Raw genomic sequence first — 21,791 nt, 5'->3', positions numbered from 1 at the left:
TTCATAAGTTTCTGCACTCTTCTCTTTCTCCATATGAACTTTAACTATGCAAAATCTGACAAGTTTTTATATTTTTCATCCTTCACGTAACGATTGATTGACGAATAGAACGTATTGAAATCTAAAACTGTTATTTAGTGAAAAAAAAAACCGTTCATAGTTGTTGTCCCATTCTTTAATAATGAATCGAACAAGTGCGTGCCAGAAAACACAGTGTGAATTTTTTTTCAATCGATATTAACTCACACAATTAAAGTTCAAAATATATCGTAAACACTTATAATTTCTTAATTTCAATACACTTTCGTAACCACGATTTACAGCAATCTTCCATAATTTAATAGTGCAAATATATCGGTTTTTTTTTTTCGCAATTTGTCTACGGGTTTCTAAAAAACATTTGATAGACAAACATTAATATAACGTTTCTTTAATGTATTTATTTTATTTTATTACGAAAAAAAATATAGTATTCTCTTGTTTTATGAATACTGATATACTGATTCCGATCGTAAATCGAACCTAGCTCTAGTACAGTAGTCAGCGCGACTAGCCACTAGACCAACTGATAAACTCTGAGCGAGACCATGAGTATTTTTTTAAATTTCAAATTTTCTTTACGTTGGATTTGTTAATAGAAAAAGCTTAACTATTTTATTTTCGCTTATTTTTTTATAGACTGAATATAAACTTCTTTAGTCTAAATTATAAGAAAACAATAATGATTAAAGTTCAAAACAAATCGATCATTCATCATAAGTCATTGTCATTTTTATATTACTAGCGATCTAATCAGAACAGGTTGAATTGTAAGCTTAAAGGACCGGAATCTTTAGTAGTTTTATTTCACGAAACTGAGACTTTAGTAGTGTTTGCCTAAAGTGATTGTACATAAACAAGCACTGTTTACAGCAGTCGCGTGCTTTCGGAAACTGGTAATGTGTATAGGAAAATTTGTAGAGGAATAAGACTATTTTTTTTAATCTCAACATTTCCTTTTTTGTCCTTGTTAGTATTTCATATTAGTGTTTATTATTTATTTATATTACTTTCAAATTTGCCTACGTTAAAAGTTATTGATTTACATTATTTCTATAGACCCAATAAATAATGTCGAACTATTTACGATTCATAAAACAAACTTATAATATTACTAAAGGAAAATTTGATATGGTACGGGGTTATTCCACGAAGTACGAAAATAATTTTGATTGTTTGTAATTTGGATTGAATTGTCGAGTATGCAGTATATCAAGTAATGCACAATGACTCTATCCATTTTTAATTTGTATTATGATTCAAAGTTCCATTCTGTATACAACAGTAAATGGTGAATACTACCATTTAGATGTGGCGTTTTATAATCTTATTGGACATTAATTTTGTTCCATTAATTGAGAATTACTTTTAAAAACTTGAAGTTAAAATGTTGTATTTATCCAATTGCAGGGCTCGGGCGGCGGTTGCGGCGCCAAAAGGCGTGCCGGCTCCCCGTGCGAGGGCGGCGGCAAAGTCGCGCGCTGGGAGGACTCCATAGCGCGACTCGAGGCCGTGGCCGCCGGCGCTGGCGGCGGAGACTGCTGGCGAACCGAGGAGGAGGAGAGGCGCGCATGTCGCAGGCGCTGGTGCGGCGGCTGGTGCGGAGCGCACGACACCATCCGTGCCGAGAACGGCAAGTCTTACTTGGAGTTGGGCGGTGCTGCCGCTCGCGCCTGCTGCGACGGTCGCGCGGCCGGTCGCTGTGCTTCTCGACGCTGCTACCGCGAGAGACGTTTCAAAATGATGAACTTGTGTGCTTTGAAGTTGGCCAGATTACGCCAAACCGCGGACCCTTCTTTGAGACGATCCGTGCTAGTGTGCAATACCCTGCGAGGCATCGAAAGGGAGATGGAGAGGGAGAGTGTGGAAGAAGCACCGTTCGAACCGGTCGGGTGCGCCGGAGGCAACGTGAGTCGGTGCGAGCTGCTGAGCGCGCGAGACCCGGCCGCCGGACGAGCCACCCCGTTTCCCGCGCCAGCCGCCCCCGACCGAGACTCGGGCTACGGCGACGAGGAGCAGCGCACGATCGACTGGGGCTCGGTGCTGAGCTTGTCGTCGCGGTCGGCGCTGGACCCGCCCGAAGACGCGTGGCCCGACGACTGGGGCTGGAGCGAGGACAGCTTTGTGCGGCTACTGGTGCCGACGAGTTAGTGGTTGTCGCGCGGGCAGGAGTGGCCCGCGCCCCCCTGAGCGCCTGTGATACGCCGAGCTGAGGGCGGCGGAGCGGCCGGCCCTGTGCTGCAGGCGCCGAGCCGACGCGACGCACGCACGCACGCACTAGTTAGTATTATGTAATTGCAAAAGGGAAGGTGCTAGCTTCGGACGTGACGCTGGACTTGAAAGCGAGCCGAGTTATTTTTGATAGTTTTATTTCGTTTAAGTGATTCCGAACTGAAAACTAGTGACTTAACCGATGACGTTATTATCGTTTGATGAGACTCGGGTGTTTAAAATTTTGTTGAAATTATTATGTAATTAATTAGGTGAATAGTATATTTATTATTTCGTTGAAACAAAAACGTGATAGTTTGAAATTATTTCTGTCTTGGGATTTTCATTGAACAACGATGTTAACTTTAAAATAATTAATTTTAATCCGATTATGTTGAGACAGAAACTTAAATCGTCGGGGTGGACTCATCGGTGAAACTGCCCACAGCTCAGCTCATTTTAATATTGCCAATGATGAGGACACTTCGACGAATAAGATTTCAAATAAAAGACAAAAATACTAAAGTAAATGTGTGGACAATGTACCGAACGTTTGACAAAAGCGGCTCAATGTTGCGCGCTGCCGCTGCTCCAACTGTGTAGATTTAAAACGACGAACAAATGTAAGCCAGTTAGTTCCTTGGTACTTAACTTGTGATGTACTTTCATAATCAGCTGTTCGTCTATGGCGGCATGTACTGTACGTCAATTAAAGAAGCCTTACAACCGCTACTATGAAAGTATGAGCATGTGAAATTTGGAATTTAAAAAAAAATCACGACTAATTCGTGGCGAATCGTACTTAAAACCCTCCTACTACTGTCGGAATTGAAATCTTAAATTGTGATCCGGTTGCCTTTCAATGAACTGTTTATTACATTTTAAGCTCGTAGACTAAGAAGCACTTTTTTATTGAAGCTTACGCCGTTCAGTCAAACGATACATTCTCACGAAGCTATTTATTTATAGAAAACTAAATAAACAGTTCCTAATAATTAATAAAACAAATATACAAAACGATAATTTATTTGCAAGTTTTTTACGAAACATTTATTGAAGGGCATCCGATTATTTTATTTTTAGAACGATAATAATACAATAGCATTATTTCTCCGATTCATGATATGTCGACAATATAATTTTGTTAATGGACTGAAAATCTGTTGTTTCTGCTGTGGATAGAAAATTTTAAAGATACCAATTTAAAAATATATAAAAAAATATCAGAACGTGTTCTGGTTCTGTGATTCGTATTAACTGATTCTCGGACACAGAAACTATGAATGAATCGAGCACCACGCGGACCTGAGGTCCTGGACTCATGAAATAATTTAATAAATTTAATTCGACTGATAACGTATTAGTTGTTCGATTGTATATCGGAAGCTGCGGGCCGCTCTCCGCGAGGAAGCGGGACCGCATGGACCAAACATACCCTAGCTCGACATTACAATAGAACAAAGTACAAATATCAATGATATTCATTAGTGCTCAGGCGCATGTTTGTCCACAGTCGTCAATTACTTAAATATTTGAATTGTGATTCGGTAGCTAATGAGAGAAAATTCTATGTTCTTAAATTAAGTGTACATAGTATATTGTATGGAGATGGGCATTATGGCCGGGTGATCGCGGCCGTTTGTAAATATATTATGTAAATTAATAATTTTATCGATATCGATGTGGTATGTCGGGCGGCAGCTCTGTTCCGTTGGGCCCCGAAGCCGACCCGCACTTCGTCTTGTATAAGGTGACCTCTATTCTGTCCAATACACTCAACAAGTACACATTTTAAAAGTTGCATTTGAATGATTAAGATGTCACAAAATTTAATCGCCAGTACAGACTAATAGAAATACATCGAGGTTTAGCTATTAATTTTGGGTTCTAAACTCGCGATGCACTGATCAAGTGTATCGGCTCAATACGTTTTATTTCTTTTAGCATACTGTTTTGTTAAAGGTGTCCGCACGGTTGGTTGTGAAGATTTACTTAAGTAAGTTAGGGACTTTTCGGCGACTGTTCTCTGTCACGAATTTCTACTAAAAGTTTGTACCGAAAAATGTTTATTTTGCGTTTTTGTCGTATTTAATATTCGACCTGAGAGATTGAGTCGGTTCGAAACTTTAAAATAATTTGTAAAAAGTTTTTCTATTTTGTTAATATTATAATTTTTTTTATTTTTCGAATACAATACGACAAAAATGCATTTCGTCCCGTGTGCTTGCAAATATAATGTACAAAATACTTATCCTGTCATTTTCGTCGTTACACTCGCCTGACCCCCCGAAATTATATTCATTTGCCGGAATAGGACTTGTCGAGATTAATAAGTCAACCTTTTTTCTAATAATCTTATTGTTGTAAATTTTTGTAAAAAATCGATCGTTGAGCACTTGTTTGTATCTTTATTGAAATACTATTAAAGGCTTGCACACACTTCGTCCACTGTTCTCAAATTTGAATTCACTAAAAAGTTACGAGTCTTATTGGATCGTTGCACCCGTTGCAACGTGCGCGGTCCTTAAAACAAAAGTTATGATCTCGTTCAAATCGCGAAGACCACGCTGCGAGGCGCGGTCGCATAGTAAACTCAACCAGTCATTTGTTAAGAGTTCGAATTTTTCGTCTAATTCCGTCTAATGATTCGAAGTCGCGCGACTTTCAAAGAAATTTTCGCGACCGCTCACTCCCATACGTAACTCGGATCTTCGAATAAACGTGTCCTCATTAAGGTCTCTCATTGCCATTGGTTACCAAAAATGACAGGAGTTTATAATTAAAATTAATGTGAATATATATATTGTCAAAGAATACTCTCGTTAGATGATTTTGAAATGGATTTTGGGCGAGCTCATAAAGCACATCGAATTGTTAATATGTTTCCGTTGAGGGATACGTTCGAAATCGTTTCTGTTATTGTCTAATGTACGATAATGTAATTGTAATATAATTTTAAGCCGTTGTGTCGAAAATAACAAGAACAGGAATAATTTTGTAAAACAATGGCACAAAGAATGAACATAAAATATTATATATATATATATATTATAGAAACAGAAATGTGGCTATAAGAGCAATTTTTATAATAAATATTTACTGTTGAAGAAATTTAAAGACTTTTATTTAATACTAGCTGACCCGGCAGACTTCGTAGTGCCTCAATCGATAAATAAAAGACAAATCAAGGGGACACATCAAAGGAAAAACAAAATTGTTTGTTTTTATATAATTCCGAGCTTTTTTATATTTTCTCACCTTTTAAACCTTCCCTGGACTTCCACAAATAATTCAAGACCAAAGTTAGCCAAATCGGTCCAGCCGTTCTCGAGTTTTAGCGAGACTAACGAACAGCAATTCATTTTTATATATATAGATTACGACTACATCGACTTGTGCCCACACGGGTTGGTACCATCGTCCTACCTCTTTATATAACAAAACAAGCGCTGTGCAGAGCACAGTTTATTATCGTTCCAATGCTTTTGTATTAAATAGATTTTTTTAATTAAAAACCTTAACTGCACAACCTTTAGGCATTTAAATTAAAGTATTTTTAATTTCCGGTAAAAAACTAAACGGATCAACGTATGCAAACAGAACTGAGAAGAAAGCTTTTTAGTTCCTTATAATAGACAAGGAGCAAACTATTTAAAATTAATGATGACTTAATGACGCGTATGGGCCATACAAAGCTTGCACCAAAAGTCAACTTGTGGGAAAGACACAGCGTATCCCCTCTCGATATCCACCGAAAAATTAAAAATAAATTACACCACAAGTTTCGTAACCGCTTTTTATTATTATATAATACCTCTAAAATTTTATTAAACTCTTCAATAACTGGTGTTGAATGTGAGTGTCGCCATTTACCTTAAAACATTAGTTCTTAATTGTATTAATAGAACGGCTGTCCCGCCCTTCAAATAAGAAATTACCCGGACTTATAAAATACGCCTAGCTTAACATGAGATGACCCGTGAGCTCGTTCGACTGTCTAAAGCAATAAAAATAAACTTAAGCTCTTTCTGTTTAACTATTGACCGAGTCTTGAATTCTAGATCCACGAGAAGTTACATTATATTTACTGAAATTATATTTGAATACGGAAAAATTAACAACAAAATTTTTTTTTTTTTTTATTTTTTTTTTTTTATTTTTTTTTTATTGCCCTTGTAGGCAGACGAGCATACGGCCCACCTGATGGTGAGTGGTTACCGTCGCCCATGGACTTCAGCAATGCCAGGGGCAGAGCCAAGCCGCTGCCTAACGTTAAAATAACGTCCACTTTCCATTTAGTTCACAAAAATTAATACGACAGTGGTTTTAGCCTTAGAAATATATATATAAAAAAACACCACGTCCATCAAAATTGTTTATAATAAATTTATTTTATAACAATGTAAGGAAATCGCTTCCCTCAAACTTACATAGACACAGTATTTTTTTTATTTATTGCTTAGACGGGTGGACGAGCTCACAGCCCACCGGTATTAAGTGGTTACTGGAGCCCATAGACATCTATAACGTAAATGCGTCACCCACCTTAAGATGTGAGTTGTTACAGTGGCTGCCCCACCCTTCAAACCGAAACGCATTACTGCTTCACGGCAGAAATAGGCAGGGCAGTGGTACTTACCCCTGCGGACTCACAAGAGGTTCTACCACTTGTTAATTAGTTCAAAATTTTCAGTAAGTATTACGCTGCACTTATCGTGTTCTGCGAGGATTTCTTCAGAACGCTCCTAAAACGATGGGTATACATGCTGGTCTTAGTCATACATTTTGCATCGGTTTTATTCTATCTTTATTCCCGTTTTGATTCCTGGAACGGGTGGGTACCTTTACGTAGTAGGTTTTTGCCATTTTTTCCTCGCGACACGACCGAACGTGCGGCAATGGATGGAGGGCTTCGTACCTGTGCGCAGTCTCTACCTGGGTCGGGGTATTTTCAAAAGCGGCGCCTATTCAACATCTCGTTTTGTATCTGTACAGTTCGTTCGGATTCCGTGAAGCGTTCTCTTGTGCTTCCACATGTCTCCCGACCTTCTGTGTTGCGGTAAAATAAGACTTGCTGTACAAAACTATTTTCAAAATTACTTTTACATCAAAATGTACGATACGAGTTTGATTGAAAACGATTATCGAAATTCGACCATTATCATCGATATCTCAAGACTTTGAATCTTTTTATTACATGTTATAGTTTTTTTTTTTGCACATAGAACGAACTGTCTACAAAAACAAAAAAAATTAAGGCAACGAAAAAAAAAAGTAAGTCGAATCACAATCAGCAGAAAATATGGTACTAAGCTGTTTCGTATTTTCCTATTGAAATTTAAATGAGTATACATTTTTGCGCTGTATATAAGATGACAGGGAATTAACAAAGATTTTTAATTTATTTAAGTACATTCTTCTATGAAAACTCAAATGGACTGGTTTTAAAAGTATCAAGAATATGAACATGTAGTTTTGACGGTGCGTTATGACGAAACTCCCTTACACAATAGACTGATTTTCTGCCTGGATCTTCTCAGTAGGTCGCTCTTGTTACAGCTAGTGTTAGCAATCTCTTCAACGCTGATCCTCGTGAGCTCGCCTACGATGTGAATCTGGAATAATCCTTCGAGACCACTACCGAATAGTTAGGGGAAAAAAAGACAAATTTTACCTGAAAGCGGTTCCGCAGACATCGCATTCATGTGGCTTTTCCCCCGTATGTATCAGAGTGTGCACAGTTCTTGCATAAGGTCTTCTGAACGCTGCTCCGCATATGTCGCAACGGTACGGCCTAACAAAGATGTTTGATGAGACACGACGTCATGGACATAAGGACAAGCCGTTCGGTATACTCGTCAAATACCAGAGATACCAATTTCTAAGGAACTGCATACTTAACATGAATGAACGACTTTAAGGATAGAGGTAGTTTTAACAAAGTGCAAAGACGTATAACGGCTCGATACAGCCTGTTTGTGCAGCGAATCAGACATGCATTGTGGTTTGAAGACGTGGATGGCTGTTAGTATCGGTTTTTTTTATGTTCGAGGGTTTACTGGTGGCCCGGAGGCTTTTCTAGTTTCACAAGGACAGCTAGGCGAGCAAGGGCTCAGCCAGAAGGGGCGGGATTTGCTAACAGCTACCCGAACGCCTCCAAGAGAGACCTAAGAACTTAAGAGTAGCTGCTTCGCGAATGAATCTACTACCGGATCGGAATCGCGACCCGCTGAGAAGATCCGGCGAGAAACTCAACGGGCTGATGCTTAGGTTAGGTTGCACGTCGAACTCATTGCCGAGTTCGACGAGTACGGTTACCGGGCGCTCTACTCCTAGCGTTAGAGCGTAAGGAGTCTAATGCAAGAGTTATTGGATCTGATGGATTCGTAAGGACGTGAAGTTAGTATTGTCTAGCAGCTATCCAACTGAGACTTCCACTTCTATAGGGTGGCCGCGTTCACGTAGAGATTGTCTATGGACTTCAATACCAACTTAACTCGCGATTGGGTGAGAGCTCATCTATCTGGAGAAAACAAAATCAATCAGAACAGCATAACACGAAAGAAGAACATTCATTTCGCTAAGCTCATGTTTAAAATGTACACAAGACACATCAGAGTGGAATATAAAAATTAAATACGCAAGATAATACGGTATAAAGTTGTGTAAAATGTATATTTTCTCGAAGAACTATGCTAGCCGTGACACGTACCGTGTCAATAACCTAGCCGGGAGGTGACATCATTCGATCACTAGACATAATATGCATATTATATACATACATATGAAGTCTCAACTTTAGAACTTTGCTCTTAGAGTTTTTCCTATTGGTGGATGAGCAATGGAGCTCGTAGATGTGTGAAGTTATCGTAGCCTTGCAATGTGCAATCCGTATATTTATGACGGCTGCAACGGCCTTCAAAGTGGACGGTATAACCGCTTTACGATAGAAGTCAGGTTTGAGCCCCGTGAGCTCACCTACTAGTTAAGGCTACGCTGAAATAGCCTCTCAAGGCTTATTAGCTTAGGTAGGAAAAAAAAAGTTAGAAATAGGCGTGCTAGTTGGCTACTTCTATATTCGCTGCTTCGAAGCCCGTCTTCGTAGTTTAAAAATAGTTAAAAATACTTGTTGGGTAATTCTCACCCCAAAACGCATGTGTCACTAACACACATACAGGCTCAACATTTGCCGCACTACCAGCACGCAACTGCTTTAATAACTTAGTAATAAGAAGGCTTTAATGTACTACTACTTCTTTTAAGGGAGTCCTGGGTAGTACGCAGACATTGTGATGCTGACGAGCTACTGAGACCGAAAACTACAAAGGAACATTTTTATCGCTTCGATGGGTGGACGAGCTCACGGCCCACCTGCTGTTAAGACCTGACTCAATAGACACCTACAACAACATAAATGCCGCCACCCACCTTGAGACACAGTTCTAAAGCCTCAGTTTTTACAATATAGATGATGTGAATGTAGTTGTAGAAGTTCGATTTTCTATCTGTATCTTCTGAAGTATCGGCATATGATTAATGATGCTCAAAAATGGTAAAAAGTTTTTTGTATGTATTGATTCTTTACTATTGTATACCGGTGATAGTCGCAAGTGGCTGTTTAGACCCTTCATACTTTATATCCAGAACAACAACCTCAAATGGAAATGGCGGGAACGCAAAACTGTTCGAAATATATCTTATGAACAACATTATCTGCTCCCTCTCTTTGCCTTTTCATCTCATAATATTAGTTATTTCTTCTTCTCATATATTTTAACGCAAGAGGCTCATAAAATGCGATAACCGTTTATTATGGCTTGGCGGAAAAAGCAACCAGATCAATGTTACCAAATATCGCCTTACCAACAATAATACGTGGATGGTACATAATTTCTAGTTGGCTGCCATTGTATGCGATTGAACCTTATACTCCTTCAAATAGTTCGGTAAGCGCAAATACCTTAGATGAGAATAACCTTGGAAACTTGGAAGTTAACACGTCACGGCTATGAATTTGTAGGCTTGACAAAATCGGTCGGGTTCACACTACAAAAGGAAGATCTTCCATGGAGATGGTGTTTCTCAGTAGACTGACAACGGTTGATCAGAGCCTTTCAACATATATTGTATTTGCAAGATTTATTGCATTTATCATTAGCGCGATTACTGTTTTGTCGGATTTCTTCAATAAAATTCTATAAATATCAAACTACATGGGTATTCTATTCTTTAGCTTCTGGTACATTTTCTGCAACATTCATACACGACTTAAGAGTTATACTGTATTTCTGGATCTCGCGGAAGTCAAGCAGGCCGATTTGAACTTTAAAACAAATATATTAAGGATGCTATGCAAAACCTACCTAGTGCAGTGAAAACAGAAGAATAAGAAGCTTCTGAAAGGGCTAGAAATGTAGTAGTGGACTCCAAAATCTTAGTTTGTTTATTTGAAATACTTTTCGACTCGAAGTCGTTGTAAGACCCGCGTCGAAATTAATCGATTCGTATCCACGTAACCGGTTCATGAACTGTACTGTGTGGAGCCTCAAATTATACAGAGGTCAACCAGTGTATAGTCTGAAACACGGTTAACATTTTGTGTTTAATTGCTTATAGGAAATTCAGTAAGTTATAGAGACAATCTAGCTATAGATAAATACGATTAAATAACTAAAAAAACAAACAAAAATGAGGCTTCAATCACATGTCATGAATTAAGTACACCTAATCGCATTCACATCGTCTGAATGTCTGGGCCGTGAGGACTTAGATTCATCGCTACACCCAAAAATTTATGTATTTATTTTGACTCAATGACAATAACGATGATTGGACTTAAAATATAAAGAACTAGCGACCCGCCCTCGCTTCGCTTCGGAAACATTAAAACACACATGAAACCAAAAAAAAAAAAAAAAAGTAGCCTATGTTCATCAGGGACAATGTCGGCTTCTAATGGAAAAATAATTTTTCAAATCGGTCCAGTAGTTTCGGAGCCTATTCGAAACAAACAAACAAACAAATCTTTCCTCTTTATAATATTATTATAGTATAGACAACCATTTTAAGGACCAATATCTTAAATTGAACACGACTGGAATCAGGAACAAATGTAGCGTGTGGTATTAACAATGCTATTGGTTTAAATGACGTTGATTTTTAAACGTCTTGTTCATCTGCTAAATTAAGCTACATTGTTACATTATGTAATTGATTTGTTTATAAGTTTATAACAACACGCAATCCACGTACAGACGGATTGGTCAATTAATTGGTGGTATCAAATTATCAACGCAACTACAAACACAATTAATGTCACGTTTGGGAATCATTTCACGTTATTGAGTGGGCAACACACGCGTAAACACGGAGTCCGATCGTCACTGGGTCCTGCAGTTTTCATTATTTTGACAACAGTAATATTTTATGTATGACGTTAGTGTATTAGAGATGTAGGTACTTTTTACAGTTTTATGCCTTAGCTGTCTAGCCAAGAAGACTGACTGCGATGGATTTTGGACTGAATTCCTAGTTAGACACGGCATTTTTGCTAGGGATGTTCGTCAATCCATGTGTATGTGTACATTTCTCGGTAGATTTAATTCTCTCACTAAACACTAATAAGAATATTCCAGGAAATCGTTACACCACCATTTTTTCCCTCTACCTTATCGTTCTGGTACTCTAATGGATATTCTAGCTACTCACAGACTAGTAGGTGAGCTGATGGGCTCAATTTGAGAAAGTTTGCCAGCACCGGCCCTAGCAAGAGCAGTGCCTCACTAAACCTACCACCGAACCGAAATCGCGCTTTTTTTTATTTCTACCTATGCTGGTAGCCGTGAGAGGTTATTTCAGCTGGTGATAAGACCTCTTGTGAGTCCGCACGGGTAGGTACCACCGCCCCGCCTATTTCTGCCGTGAAGCAGTAATGCGTTTCGGTTTGAAGGGTGGGGCAGCCGTTGTAACTATACTGAGACCTTAGAACTGTATCTCAAGGTGTGTGGCGCATTTACGTTGTAGATGTCTATGGGCTCCAGTTACCACTTAACACCAGGTGGTCTGTGAGCTCGTCCACACATCTAAGCAATAAAAAAAAATAAGGTTCACCCTAACGTGTAGGTGAGTTCATGGGGCTCAAACCGGAGTGTTGCTAACACTGGCCCTAGCAAGAGCAGTGCTTCGCAGAATCTACCAGCGGATCGGAAACGCGACCCACTGAGAAGATCCGGCGAGAAAGTCAGTCGGGTGTAATTGCCTCATGAATATAGTTTTGTTTAGAATTTTGCAATAAGTGTCATATAAAAAATAGTTTTTAATTGTTTGCGCATTTCAAGACCTCCCCATCGCTTCCACCCTTAAGGATTAGACCCCAATAGAGTCGTTTAGAAAACAATAGCAATGGTTTTTAAACTGCATGCAATGTAAAACGATTGAAAAACAGGTGAGACGCGGGGTCAACGTTCTCATGTGACGCGAGTGTTGCCTTTGCTTTATTTAGATAAAAAAAGATAAACAAGAAAAAATAAAAACGACAGGTAGTGTTCAAGCTACTATCTCTCGAATAACCCGGGAATTTCGCGACACTATTTAAAATACGTAAACTCTATTTCAAATTGTTTTAATTTTTTCCTATTTTGCCATATATTTCGTGGATTCTACTTAAAAACTTAAAACTTGTTATTATAGCATAAAATCGTCTTAAAATGATTATCAAAATTAAGCGACATTTTAAATCCTGCAAAACATAGGCCGGCGAAGTCGTCGTGGCCTAAAGGATAAGAAGACATCCGGTTCATTCGCATCAAGCATGTTGCAGCAGTTGATGTTCGAATCCCGCAACCAGATACCATTTTTTCTAATGAAATACGTACTTATATTTTGTTCTTTTTTATTTTTCTCTACCTATTCGTTGGTAGCCTATTCAGACTAACTTTTATTTAAGGATGATTTCCGCTATGAAGGAATAATATCATGTAATAAAAAATAAAACACATACAGCAATAACTTCTATTTTTCGTGAACACTGGTAGGTAGATAGTCCATTTTTACCTGTTTTTGAGGCCAAGCATAAGGTTTGAAGGGTGGATTAGTAACTACTATATAACTGAGACTTCAAACTCATGTCCCAAATTGGATGACGGCGTTTACTTTGTTGATATTTATGAGCTTCGGTAATCCCATTACACCAGATGAGCCGTGATGGCTCATTCACCCGCTTAAGAAATGAAAACGAATCTTAACAGTTCGCACAGCGTACATATATGTACATGTCTCCTTATATATCTGAAGGGTATTCTAACCAGAGCTTAATACTAAGATACTCGCAGAATGTTATCGTACACTGCTTCTGCTATTAAGATGAGAGGATCTGTCTTAGAACTGTTGGCTGTGGCCCGCAATTCGAATACCTTTTATAAAAGGTTGAGTACGTAATGTTGGTTGGTTGGGTAAACAGTTTGGGTATACCCAAAAATGAAACTAAAACTTAACAGCTAATTAAACTGCAATAGTTTCAAAAATGTTTGGTTTCCAACGAAAATCCTTATAGAGCTATAATTGTACTTAAGCTACAGCGGTATCACGCATACATGGCAGGGGAGAGTTCAAAGGTTCAAGACATGCGTCCACATTCATACCGCTTCATAAAACCGCCAATTACCACATTCATCTAAAATGTTACTATTAAGTCATTTTATACAATAATGTATGATATCTATATATTAATACCTGAAGCAAAAACTTTGTATCCCTTTTTACGAAAATTGCGCGGACGGAGGAGTATGAAATTTTCCACACTTAAAGGGAATATAGAGAAGAAGTGCACAATGCTAATATTTTTTTTAAATAATGCATAAAAGATAAATTAAATCAATAAAGAAAACATTACACACACTACACACTATGTATTTGACGCACACATGCATGCATACTATTTACTGTCAAACTTTTGTTCTTGACGTCTGTTGTCAAATTGAGAATAGATTAAATATTGTTTGTCTTTGTAAATATTTTTTATAGTGTAGTCTTGGCGAAATTTGTGATTATAAAGGTATAAAATACAATCCAATTAATTATAGTCGAATTTCGACTACTGCGGGACCTCTAGTAGTCTTTTAAGGCATGAGCCTTTGTTGCTTTCTAGGTATTCTAGTAACCTCGAGGGGTTATTCTAGATTCACCGAGCTAGTAAATGAGCTTACGAGGCTCAAACCGGGAATGTTGCTAACGCTGGCCCTAGCAAAAGCAGTGTTTCGCAGAATCTACCACCAGATCGGAAACGCGACCCACTGAGAAGATCCAGTGAGAAGCTCAGTGGGCTGGGTCCATGGGTTAATTTACTCGAGTGGTGACCGGTGCTTGAGGTATCTAATATCACCGTTAATGGATCTGGAGGATCTGTAATGATGTGTTTAGGGATCGTATTGCTACAAAGGAATACATTGAAGACCTTTGATCGGTGTGGATGCGTGCGTGTTCACGCAACCGTGCCGCGGCGGTGAACGTCTTGTGGCAGGCGGCGCACGCGAAGGGACGCTCCCCGGTGTGCGTCCGACGGTGATCGTCGCGCTCCACCTGCCACCGACACCATTCCGCATACGTTATAACAACGAAAACACACTGGGAACTATTCGGGTCGTGCACTCATTTAACTTTTTGCCTCTATAATGAAACTAAGGGGAATATTTGTTTTTTTTTTAAGCTGAGAGCCTTGAGAGGCTATTTCAGCGCAACCTTAACTGGTAGGTGAGCTCACGGGGCTGAAACCTGACGACGTTGCTAACACGAACCCTAGCAAGAGCCGTGCTTCGCAGAATCTACAACCGGATCGGGAACGCGACCCACTGAGAAGATACGGCGAGAAACTCAGTGGGCTGTGTCTGAGGGTCAATTTAATCGTCGAGCCCTTCGTCGCAAGCGACGGGTTCGACGAGAACGATGGCCGAGGAATATTTGTAGGAACTGTTCATGTCTATGTTTATTAGAATTGATAATTGAAAAGCATTGGATTTGACGGCTAGAAAGCAAATGTACCATTGCGGTGGACAGATCTGATTGAGAGTTTTTTTTATGTTTTAAGGATTACTGGTGACTCTGAGGCCTTTCCAGTTGCACCAGGACAGGGGGGATTGATGATTGATTGGGAGTGCAATGTTTAAGAATATTTACGCAGTGCTATCTACAGCAAAAGGGATCACTGCAATGTTCCGCTCTGTCAAGAGTAAGGTGTAAAGACGTCATGTTAACGTGAGCTTAAAATTTAATAGACAATCTGAATGGAATAGGCATTTGATTAATTCCAGTAGCATCTTAGAGATTGGTGATAAACGATTAGGCATGTGGACCTGATCTCGGTGATCAAATTCTATTAGTGAGCCACAAAAAACTGGTTGAGGTACCAGTGAGGTAACGGTACAATTTACATAGCGGTAGGGTAGTTCAGACTTACCTTTACTTTGAAAGCTTTCGGGCAAAGATCGCAGGGGTAGGGTCTTTCCCCAGTGTGCATCCTCATGTGTATGGCGAGATGACCGGACTGATTGAAGCGACGACCGCAAACGCGACAGGGGTAGCCCTAAACAAGAACGATATAACCTAATAATTATGTGCAAGGTGATTTTATTCATTTGGTAAGTTTAGCCGCGTAAGCGTTTTTCACAACAGATGGTCACGAGTTACGGGACCTCTGATGTTTTAAGTGGTTGCTCATAGAAAACGCATTTATAATTTATTATGGTATTCCTTCACTATTTTTTTTTTATTGCTTAGTTGGGTGGACGAGCTCACAGCCCACCTGGTGTTAAGTGGTTACTGGAGCCCATAGATTGTCTGGGTAGAGGCCATTTGTTTTTCGAACGATTAATTATTTTTATTAAGTATCTTTTCTAAGTAATTATAGCTTTAGTGTTATCAGTAAAATTTCTGGTATTATTAGTCCTTATGTTTTCAATATAATACCGAAAATGTAGTAGGTAATTCACAAAGAATCGAAATCTTGGGATATCAGTGTATGTGGTCGAATTTCGATCATAAACGAACACTAGGTGCTTTAAATTTTTAAATTAAGCGTCAACCAAAATAATTTAACTTAAGTTTAAGTCCTAAATGTTGATTTTAAATAATAGTCTAAATAATAATTGTGCATACATCGTTCAAGATCAGGGCTTCTAAAACCGAAAGGGAAATTGAGATAATTTCACATACCTAAGCGTGCATTTGCTAAGTGTGACGTTTTTGTAAATTTACACTTGAATTAAACCTGCAATTTAAGTGAAGATAGCTCGCGTCACTCGGAATTGTGGAATTGGCACGTATTTTATTTTAATTGTGTGGTGCAAAAACATTTAGTAAGTAAAAAATAAAGATGGCTAAACATTATCATGTCAATGACCAGAACTGTAACTTAGATTTTAGAAGCTGTACAAATAATTACCCGACACCAAGATCTTGAGGATCTTTTGTGCCTAAAAATAACACCAATACAAGCTTCCGTTAGAATTGAATATGCAATTTCGAAAGGGGCACATCTCTGAAAATGTAAAATGTTCAGGAAATGAAAAAAACTGATTATTTTCTAAAGCAGTGTAAAATTTAAAATATTAAATTTTGAGATATATTTTAGTGTTAATTAGCAATTGAAAATTACTGGAATTACTTTAAAATGGGTGTGGTAAGCCTCAAAACTACATGTATATGAAAAAACGTATTTGACAAAATATGCGACATGTGCCCTTTTCGAAATTGCATATTCAATTAGAAGGAATAGTTAGGTTTTTTTTAATATTTACAGGCTTAGAAACTTTGTGCATCTTCTTGTGAGTGTGAAGCGCGCACATACTTCCCAGCACCTTGTCGCATTCATCACAAACATAAGCCAGCAGGGGTGCTCCTTCGGGGCGATCTTCACCACGCTTGTGGCGGTAAAGCTCTCTGAAAAATACTATTATTTGAAAACAAAACCTGGGTTCACCTTTTTACCGGAACGCAGGACTACTTCTCAGCAGAAATAGGCAGGAGTAATACCCGACGATTTTACAATACACCCAACAGTCTATTTATTAGTCGCGGCCGTATTCTCTCGTTAGCTAGACACTGGTGTAAAAATAAGAATCTTAAAATCAAGAAAACACAAAATAGACAAAAATAATCTACACATAAACCATTTAGGAACAATTTCCGAAAACGAATACGGATTTTATGTTTCAAAAGATACAACAAAATTTTGTTTTAACTACTCATTGCGTCTTACAACTAGCGACATCTAGCGAAATCTATTCAAAGTTCATAGTTCCACTAAGTACAATCTAGTTATTAATATATCTACCGATTCTGCAGTGGGTACATTGTAGGCTACCAATGAATAATTCACGGCTCAAACTTTTATTCGCTACAAGGATTCGGTTGTTTTATGGTACCTAGCAGTTGTAAAGAGTTGATTACATGAACCGCAGTTCCACATCTTGGTATTGCTAGCGCTCGTATAGTTCTGTTTTCTGGTTCTTGGAGGAAAGTTCTTGCGACAGTCCAACGAATGAATTTTAAGGTCTTCGTTAGTGTAATATTGTTTGTCGCAAATGTCGCAAGAAAAAGTCGCTTCGGGACTTACAGAGAACTGTAAATAAGCGTAGACACCCGTAATTCACAATGTTTTTCCCTACCTATTCGCTGTTAGACTAAGGGGCTCTTCCAGCTACACTTCTCAAGAATTCAACCTGAGAGAATTTGCTAACACTAGCCCTAGCAAGAGCAGTGCTTCGCAGAATCTACCACCAGGTCGGAATCGCAACCCATGAGAAGATCCGGTGAGAAACTCAGCGGGTTGTGTGGTGGTAGGACCTCTTGTGAGTCCGCACGGGTGGGTACCACCACCCTGCCTATTTCTGCCGAGAAGCAGTAATGCGTTTCGGTTTGAAGGGCGGGGCAGCCGTTGTAACTATACTGAGACCTTAGAACTTGGATCTCAAGATGGGTCCATCCACTCAAATGCGCCCATTTACGTTGTAGATGTCTATGGGCTCCAGTAACCACTTAACACCAGGTGGGCTGTGAGCTCGTCCGCCAATCTAAACAATAAAAAAAAATTAAAAAAATGGGCTAGTTCGCTCATCGAGATCTTCGTAATGATCGACGAGTACGATGAGGATGACGAAAGAGCCTAATAGCATCCAGATTGGATCCGGGAGATCCAACAAAACATGTTTCGGGTGACGGCCCCCGTGTCACCTGGGTCGAATCGAATGTGTCAAAATTTATTATAATCTTTTTTTTCGCATCTTTCACGATCTAAGTTCGAGGTACGAGTATAAAGCGTTTGAAATTTTCCTTTTAGATTATTTTCATCGAAAGTTGTTTTTCATATTACAGCGGTTGTTCATTGATAGAAATGATAGACAATTCGCGCGTTGCTTACAAAGACAAATGAATTTCAAAGAAACTCAATAAAACCGATATATTTATTACAGAGACTTAATAAATATGAAATACGAACAATATAAATAAACACGGTGATGTTAATTTATTAAATCTAGGCTACAGGAACTTTTTATTATTTCTATCGTTTTTGAAGAAGACGTTCACGACCCTCAGACATGAGGAATGCGAGAATTAATACAAAAGACAAGTGGTGTACCTTGTTGCACCATGTTTTGTACAAAATATTGTCTTACGTTTTGTTGTTTTGTTAATTCTTCAATGTAGCAGTTTTGGCGGTGTTTATCTAGAGCATCGCAGTCAGCAAAGAGGCCATTACAAACGTCACAGACGTACATCGTGGTCAATTTTCGTGATGCAACCTTACTTACACCATCATAATCAAGACAACATAATTGTTCTGAAATAAATATTTGCAGGGAATGTTTTGTGAAGTTAAAATTGTAATTAAAATGGTGGTAGGAGCTCTTGTGAGTCCGCGCGGGTAGGTACCACCACCCTGCCTATTTCTGCCGTGAAGCAGTAATGCGTTTCGGATTGAAGGACGGGGCAGCCGTTGTAACTATACTTGAGACCTTAGAACTTATATCTCAAGGTGGGTGGCGCATTTACGTTGTAGATGTCTGTGGGCTCCAGTGACTACTTAACACCAGGTGGGCTGTGAGCTCGTCTATCCATCTAAGCAATAAAAAAAGATGTGTAGTGTCGTGGGACACCGGATCCCACGAACCGGAACGAAGTTTCTTATTATAAAAATATTAATTTTAAGTTCTATTCGAGGTATAATTAAATATTTTTTACGAACGTAGTTTGTGAGACGGATAGTAGCTTAGACTGCATTCTTTCTCGAAAAAATAATATTTAGATTATATATATATCTTTTCATTAAAAAAAATTACGATTTGAAGAAATTTATAAAATAATAAAATAGCATATACTAAATAAAAAATAACAAATAGTTAAAATAACATAATCATCGTTTAAAATTCATATTGTATTTTAAATAATGTATGTGCGTATTTAGCACAATATTATTAGTGTAGGGAGCTAGATTCTGTTATGGTTTATTTTCTATTAAATATGTTTTACGTCTATATTATTTATATTATCTATATATTATCTATATTATTTTTAACGTTAATCATGCTAACCCTGACCTAGCGGATTGAAAAGCGTTACGATTTAAAAGATACATTTTGATGTTAAATCGATAAAGAAAAAATCGTAATTACAAAACAATTCTATTTTTACAAGCATTTATAAGTAGCTCACTAAGCCAATATGTATAAAAGTCATTTTAGTGTCAACATCAAATTTTGTTTCACTAGAGCTATAGATTTCAAATATTTTGAAAATATAATGTAATATTATCATAGACGAAGAAGAAAACGTGGTAGACGAAGTAGTAAAGGATAGTAAGTTATCTAAACATTCGTTTTATTAAATATAACAAACTATTTGCTTTTTTAAATGATGGACATAGAGTTTATCGATTCTTTCAGTGGTTTCTCACCGTTTGGCTCCTTTTCTAAGATTGTTGATAAAACACGTTCACAGATTCGGCAAACAAGCCACTCAGCTTCAAAATCAAAGTCGTTTGTACCTGGAATGTAATTATAGGCTCATAAACTATATCTAAAGATAGCCTTAGACTAATGTTAAGGTAATATCACCTTTTTTCGTAGCTTCAATAGGATGTTCAAGAATACCACTATCAGTCTGTGAAGAAGCATGCAACAAAATAGTGTGATCAAGCAAGTCACTTTCAGTTGTAAAAATTTCATGACAAATCACACATGAGTGTAAAGCCAGTACATCAGGTCCATTCTGTTCATCCTAAAAAATCAGCCGTATAATAATAAAATTTAACTCAGATATTACTTTTTAAATATTTTTGTCTTACTCTATTTGCTTCTGCAGAACCTTTAGCTGGTAAAAGAAATTGGTTAACAGTGTTTTCGTCAAGTAAAGTTGATTCGAAATTAAATAAATTATCATCTTGGACAACATAACATTCTGTAGCTTGTTCCATTAAATTTTCTGATTCTCGGACCAAAATACTTTCAACGTTAAAGTATTGCCCGCTAACATTCGATTCTAAAGTTAGTTGATTATCTGTGGTATCGATAGATGGCGCTTCTAAAGTTTTAGTCTCGTTATTGCCACTAAATAAGAGACTCTGGGTCTCATAAACTTCAGCTAGTTCTTTATAGGGATAGTCCGGTGGATCGAACATCATATTTAATCTGCAACAATATTGAATTAAAAAGTTTATTCAAATGGAATTGACTTTTTGGCGGGAACGCGAGGTGTGAAGTTGTGCTATTTGTTTTATTTTGTCTATTTAGTGTTTCTTCAGATTTAAATGTGTAATAACGGTGGTTTATTAACTGTTTAGTATCTGTGAAAGTGCACAAATGTGGGAAAATGAAACAAAGCCGTTGGATGTAACTTCTCGGGATCCTCCAAAAAGTCCACTGAAAAAATCTCAGTAAACGACCACCATTTTATATTTCATCCCATATCATCTCATCTCATTTCATCTATTTTTATCCCAGTTGATTAATGTCTCAAATTCTTCATTTCATTTCACTCTATATTATCATTTTTCATAAAAATATCCCATATCATATCATCTCACCCCATTTCAATTCATTTCATTTCATGCCATGCCATGCCATGTTTCATATTAATCAGCTTCATTTCATTTCATAATATCATATTTCATTTAAAATATATATATATATATATATATATATATATATATACAAGATTAGGCTGTATGGTGTGATACCTTTGCCTTTCCATTTGGAAAAATAAAACTACTACTACTCAAATGGATTTTTTTGATCATGTCACGATGTAGAGTACAATAATGCAAAGGAATAATATTTTTACGCCTGCTCCAAGTCTGCTTAAATATTATTTCTTTCAGTGTCTTTCATTACAAACAAAAATGTGAAATAAAATATAAAATACGTAATATTGATTGATTAATATTTAAAAAAATGGACCAATCCAATTGATCAATGTTAATTATTCTTTAATATTTAATTATAGAGAAAAGATATTTTTTCAATTTTCCTTGCATTTAATTGCGTTAAAACCTA

At 37.7% G+C, this 21,791-nt stretch overlaps 2 protein-coding genes across 2 annotated transcripts in view; one reads left to right on the top strand and one right to left on the bottom strand.

Annotated features, from left to right (window-relative positions):
- tara (SERTA domain-containing protein 2 taranis) overlaps positions 1-5,361 on the top strand; it is a 28,901-nt gene extending 23,540 nt beyond the window's left edge. The window contains exon 2 of the mRNA XM_028180905.2: positions 1,450-5,361. Within this exon, the coding sequence (XP_028036706.1) occupies positions 1,450-2,190 (741 nt within the window). The 3' untranslated portion in view covers positions 2,191-5,361. The remainder of the gene's footprint in view (positions 1-1,449) is intronic.
- A 1,162-nt stretch (positions 5,362-6,523) lies between these two features.
- Positions 6,524-21,010, bottom strand: LOC114247838 (uncharacterized). The gene is made up of 10 exons (XM_028180897.2): positions 20,585-21,010; positions 20,355-20,517; positions 20,195-20,284; positions 18,918-19,081; positions 17,667-17,863; positions 17,040-17,181; positions 15,701-15,826; positions 14,702-14,826; positions 7,925-8,044; positions 6,524-7,299 (listed from the first exon to the last, which is right to left on the bottom strand). Exons 1-10 carry the CDS (start codon positions 20,918-20,920, stop codon positions 7,215-7,217), a joined length of 1,548 nt encoding a protein of 515 aa, XP_028036698.2. The 5' UTR covers positions 20,921-21,010; the 3' UTR covers positions 6,524-7,214.
- Positions 21,011-21,791: the final 781 nt, after the last annotated feature.

This window comes from Bombyx mandarina, chromosome 25 (genome assembly GCF_030267445.1).
Source record: "Bombyx mandarina strain Sakado chromosome 25, ASM3026744v2".
NCBI classification, from domain to species: Eukaryota; Metazoa; Arthropoda; class Insecta; order Lepidoptera; family Bombycidae; genus Bombyx; species Bombyx mandarina.
Note: the sequence above shows the minus strand (reverse complement) of the source record. Positions and strands in the feature narration are given on the sequence as shown.

Bases quoted from the DNA above. Each gene is read 5' to 3' on its own strand.
- LOC114247838 (XM_028180897.2), bottom strand. From the start codon at position 20,920: ATGATGTTCGATCCACCGGACTATCCCTATAAAGAACTAGCTGAAGTT. The intron at 14,827-15,700 runs GTAAGTCTGAAC...TGTCGGTGGCAG, and splicing joins CGAAAGCTTTCAAAGTAAAG to GTGGAGCGCGACGATCACCG. The intron at 7,300-7,924 runs GTAAAATTTGTC...ACCGCAACACAG, and splicing joins GTCTGCGGAACCGCTTTCAG to AAGGTCGGGAGACATGTGGA.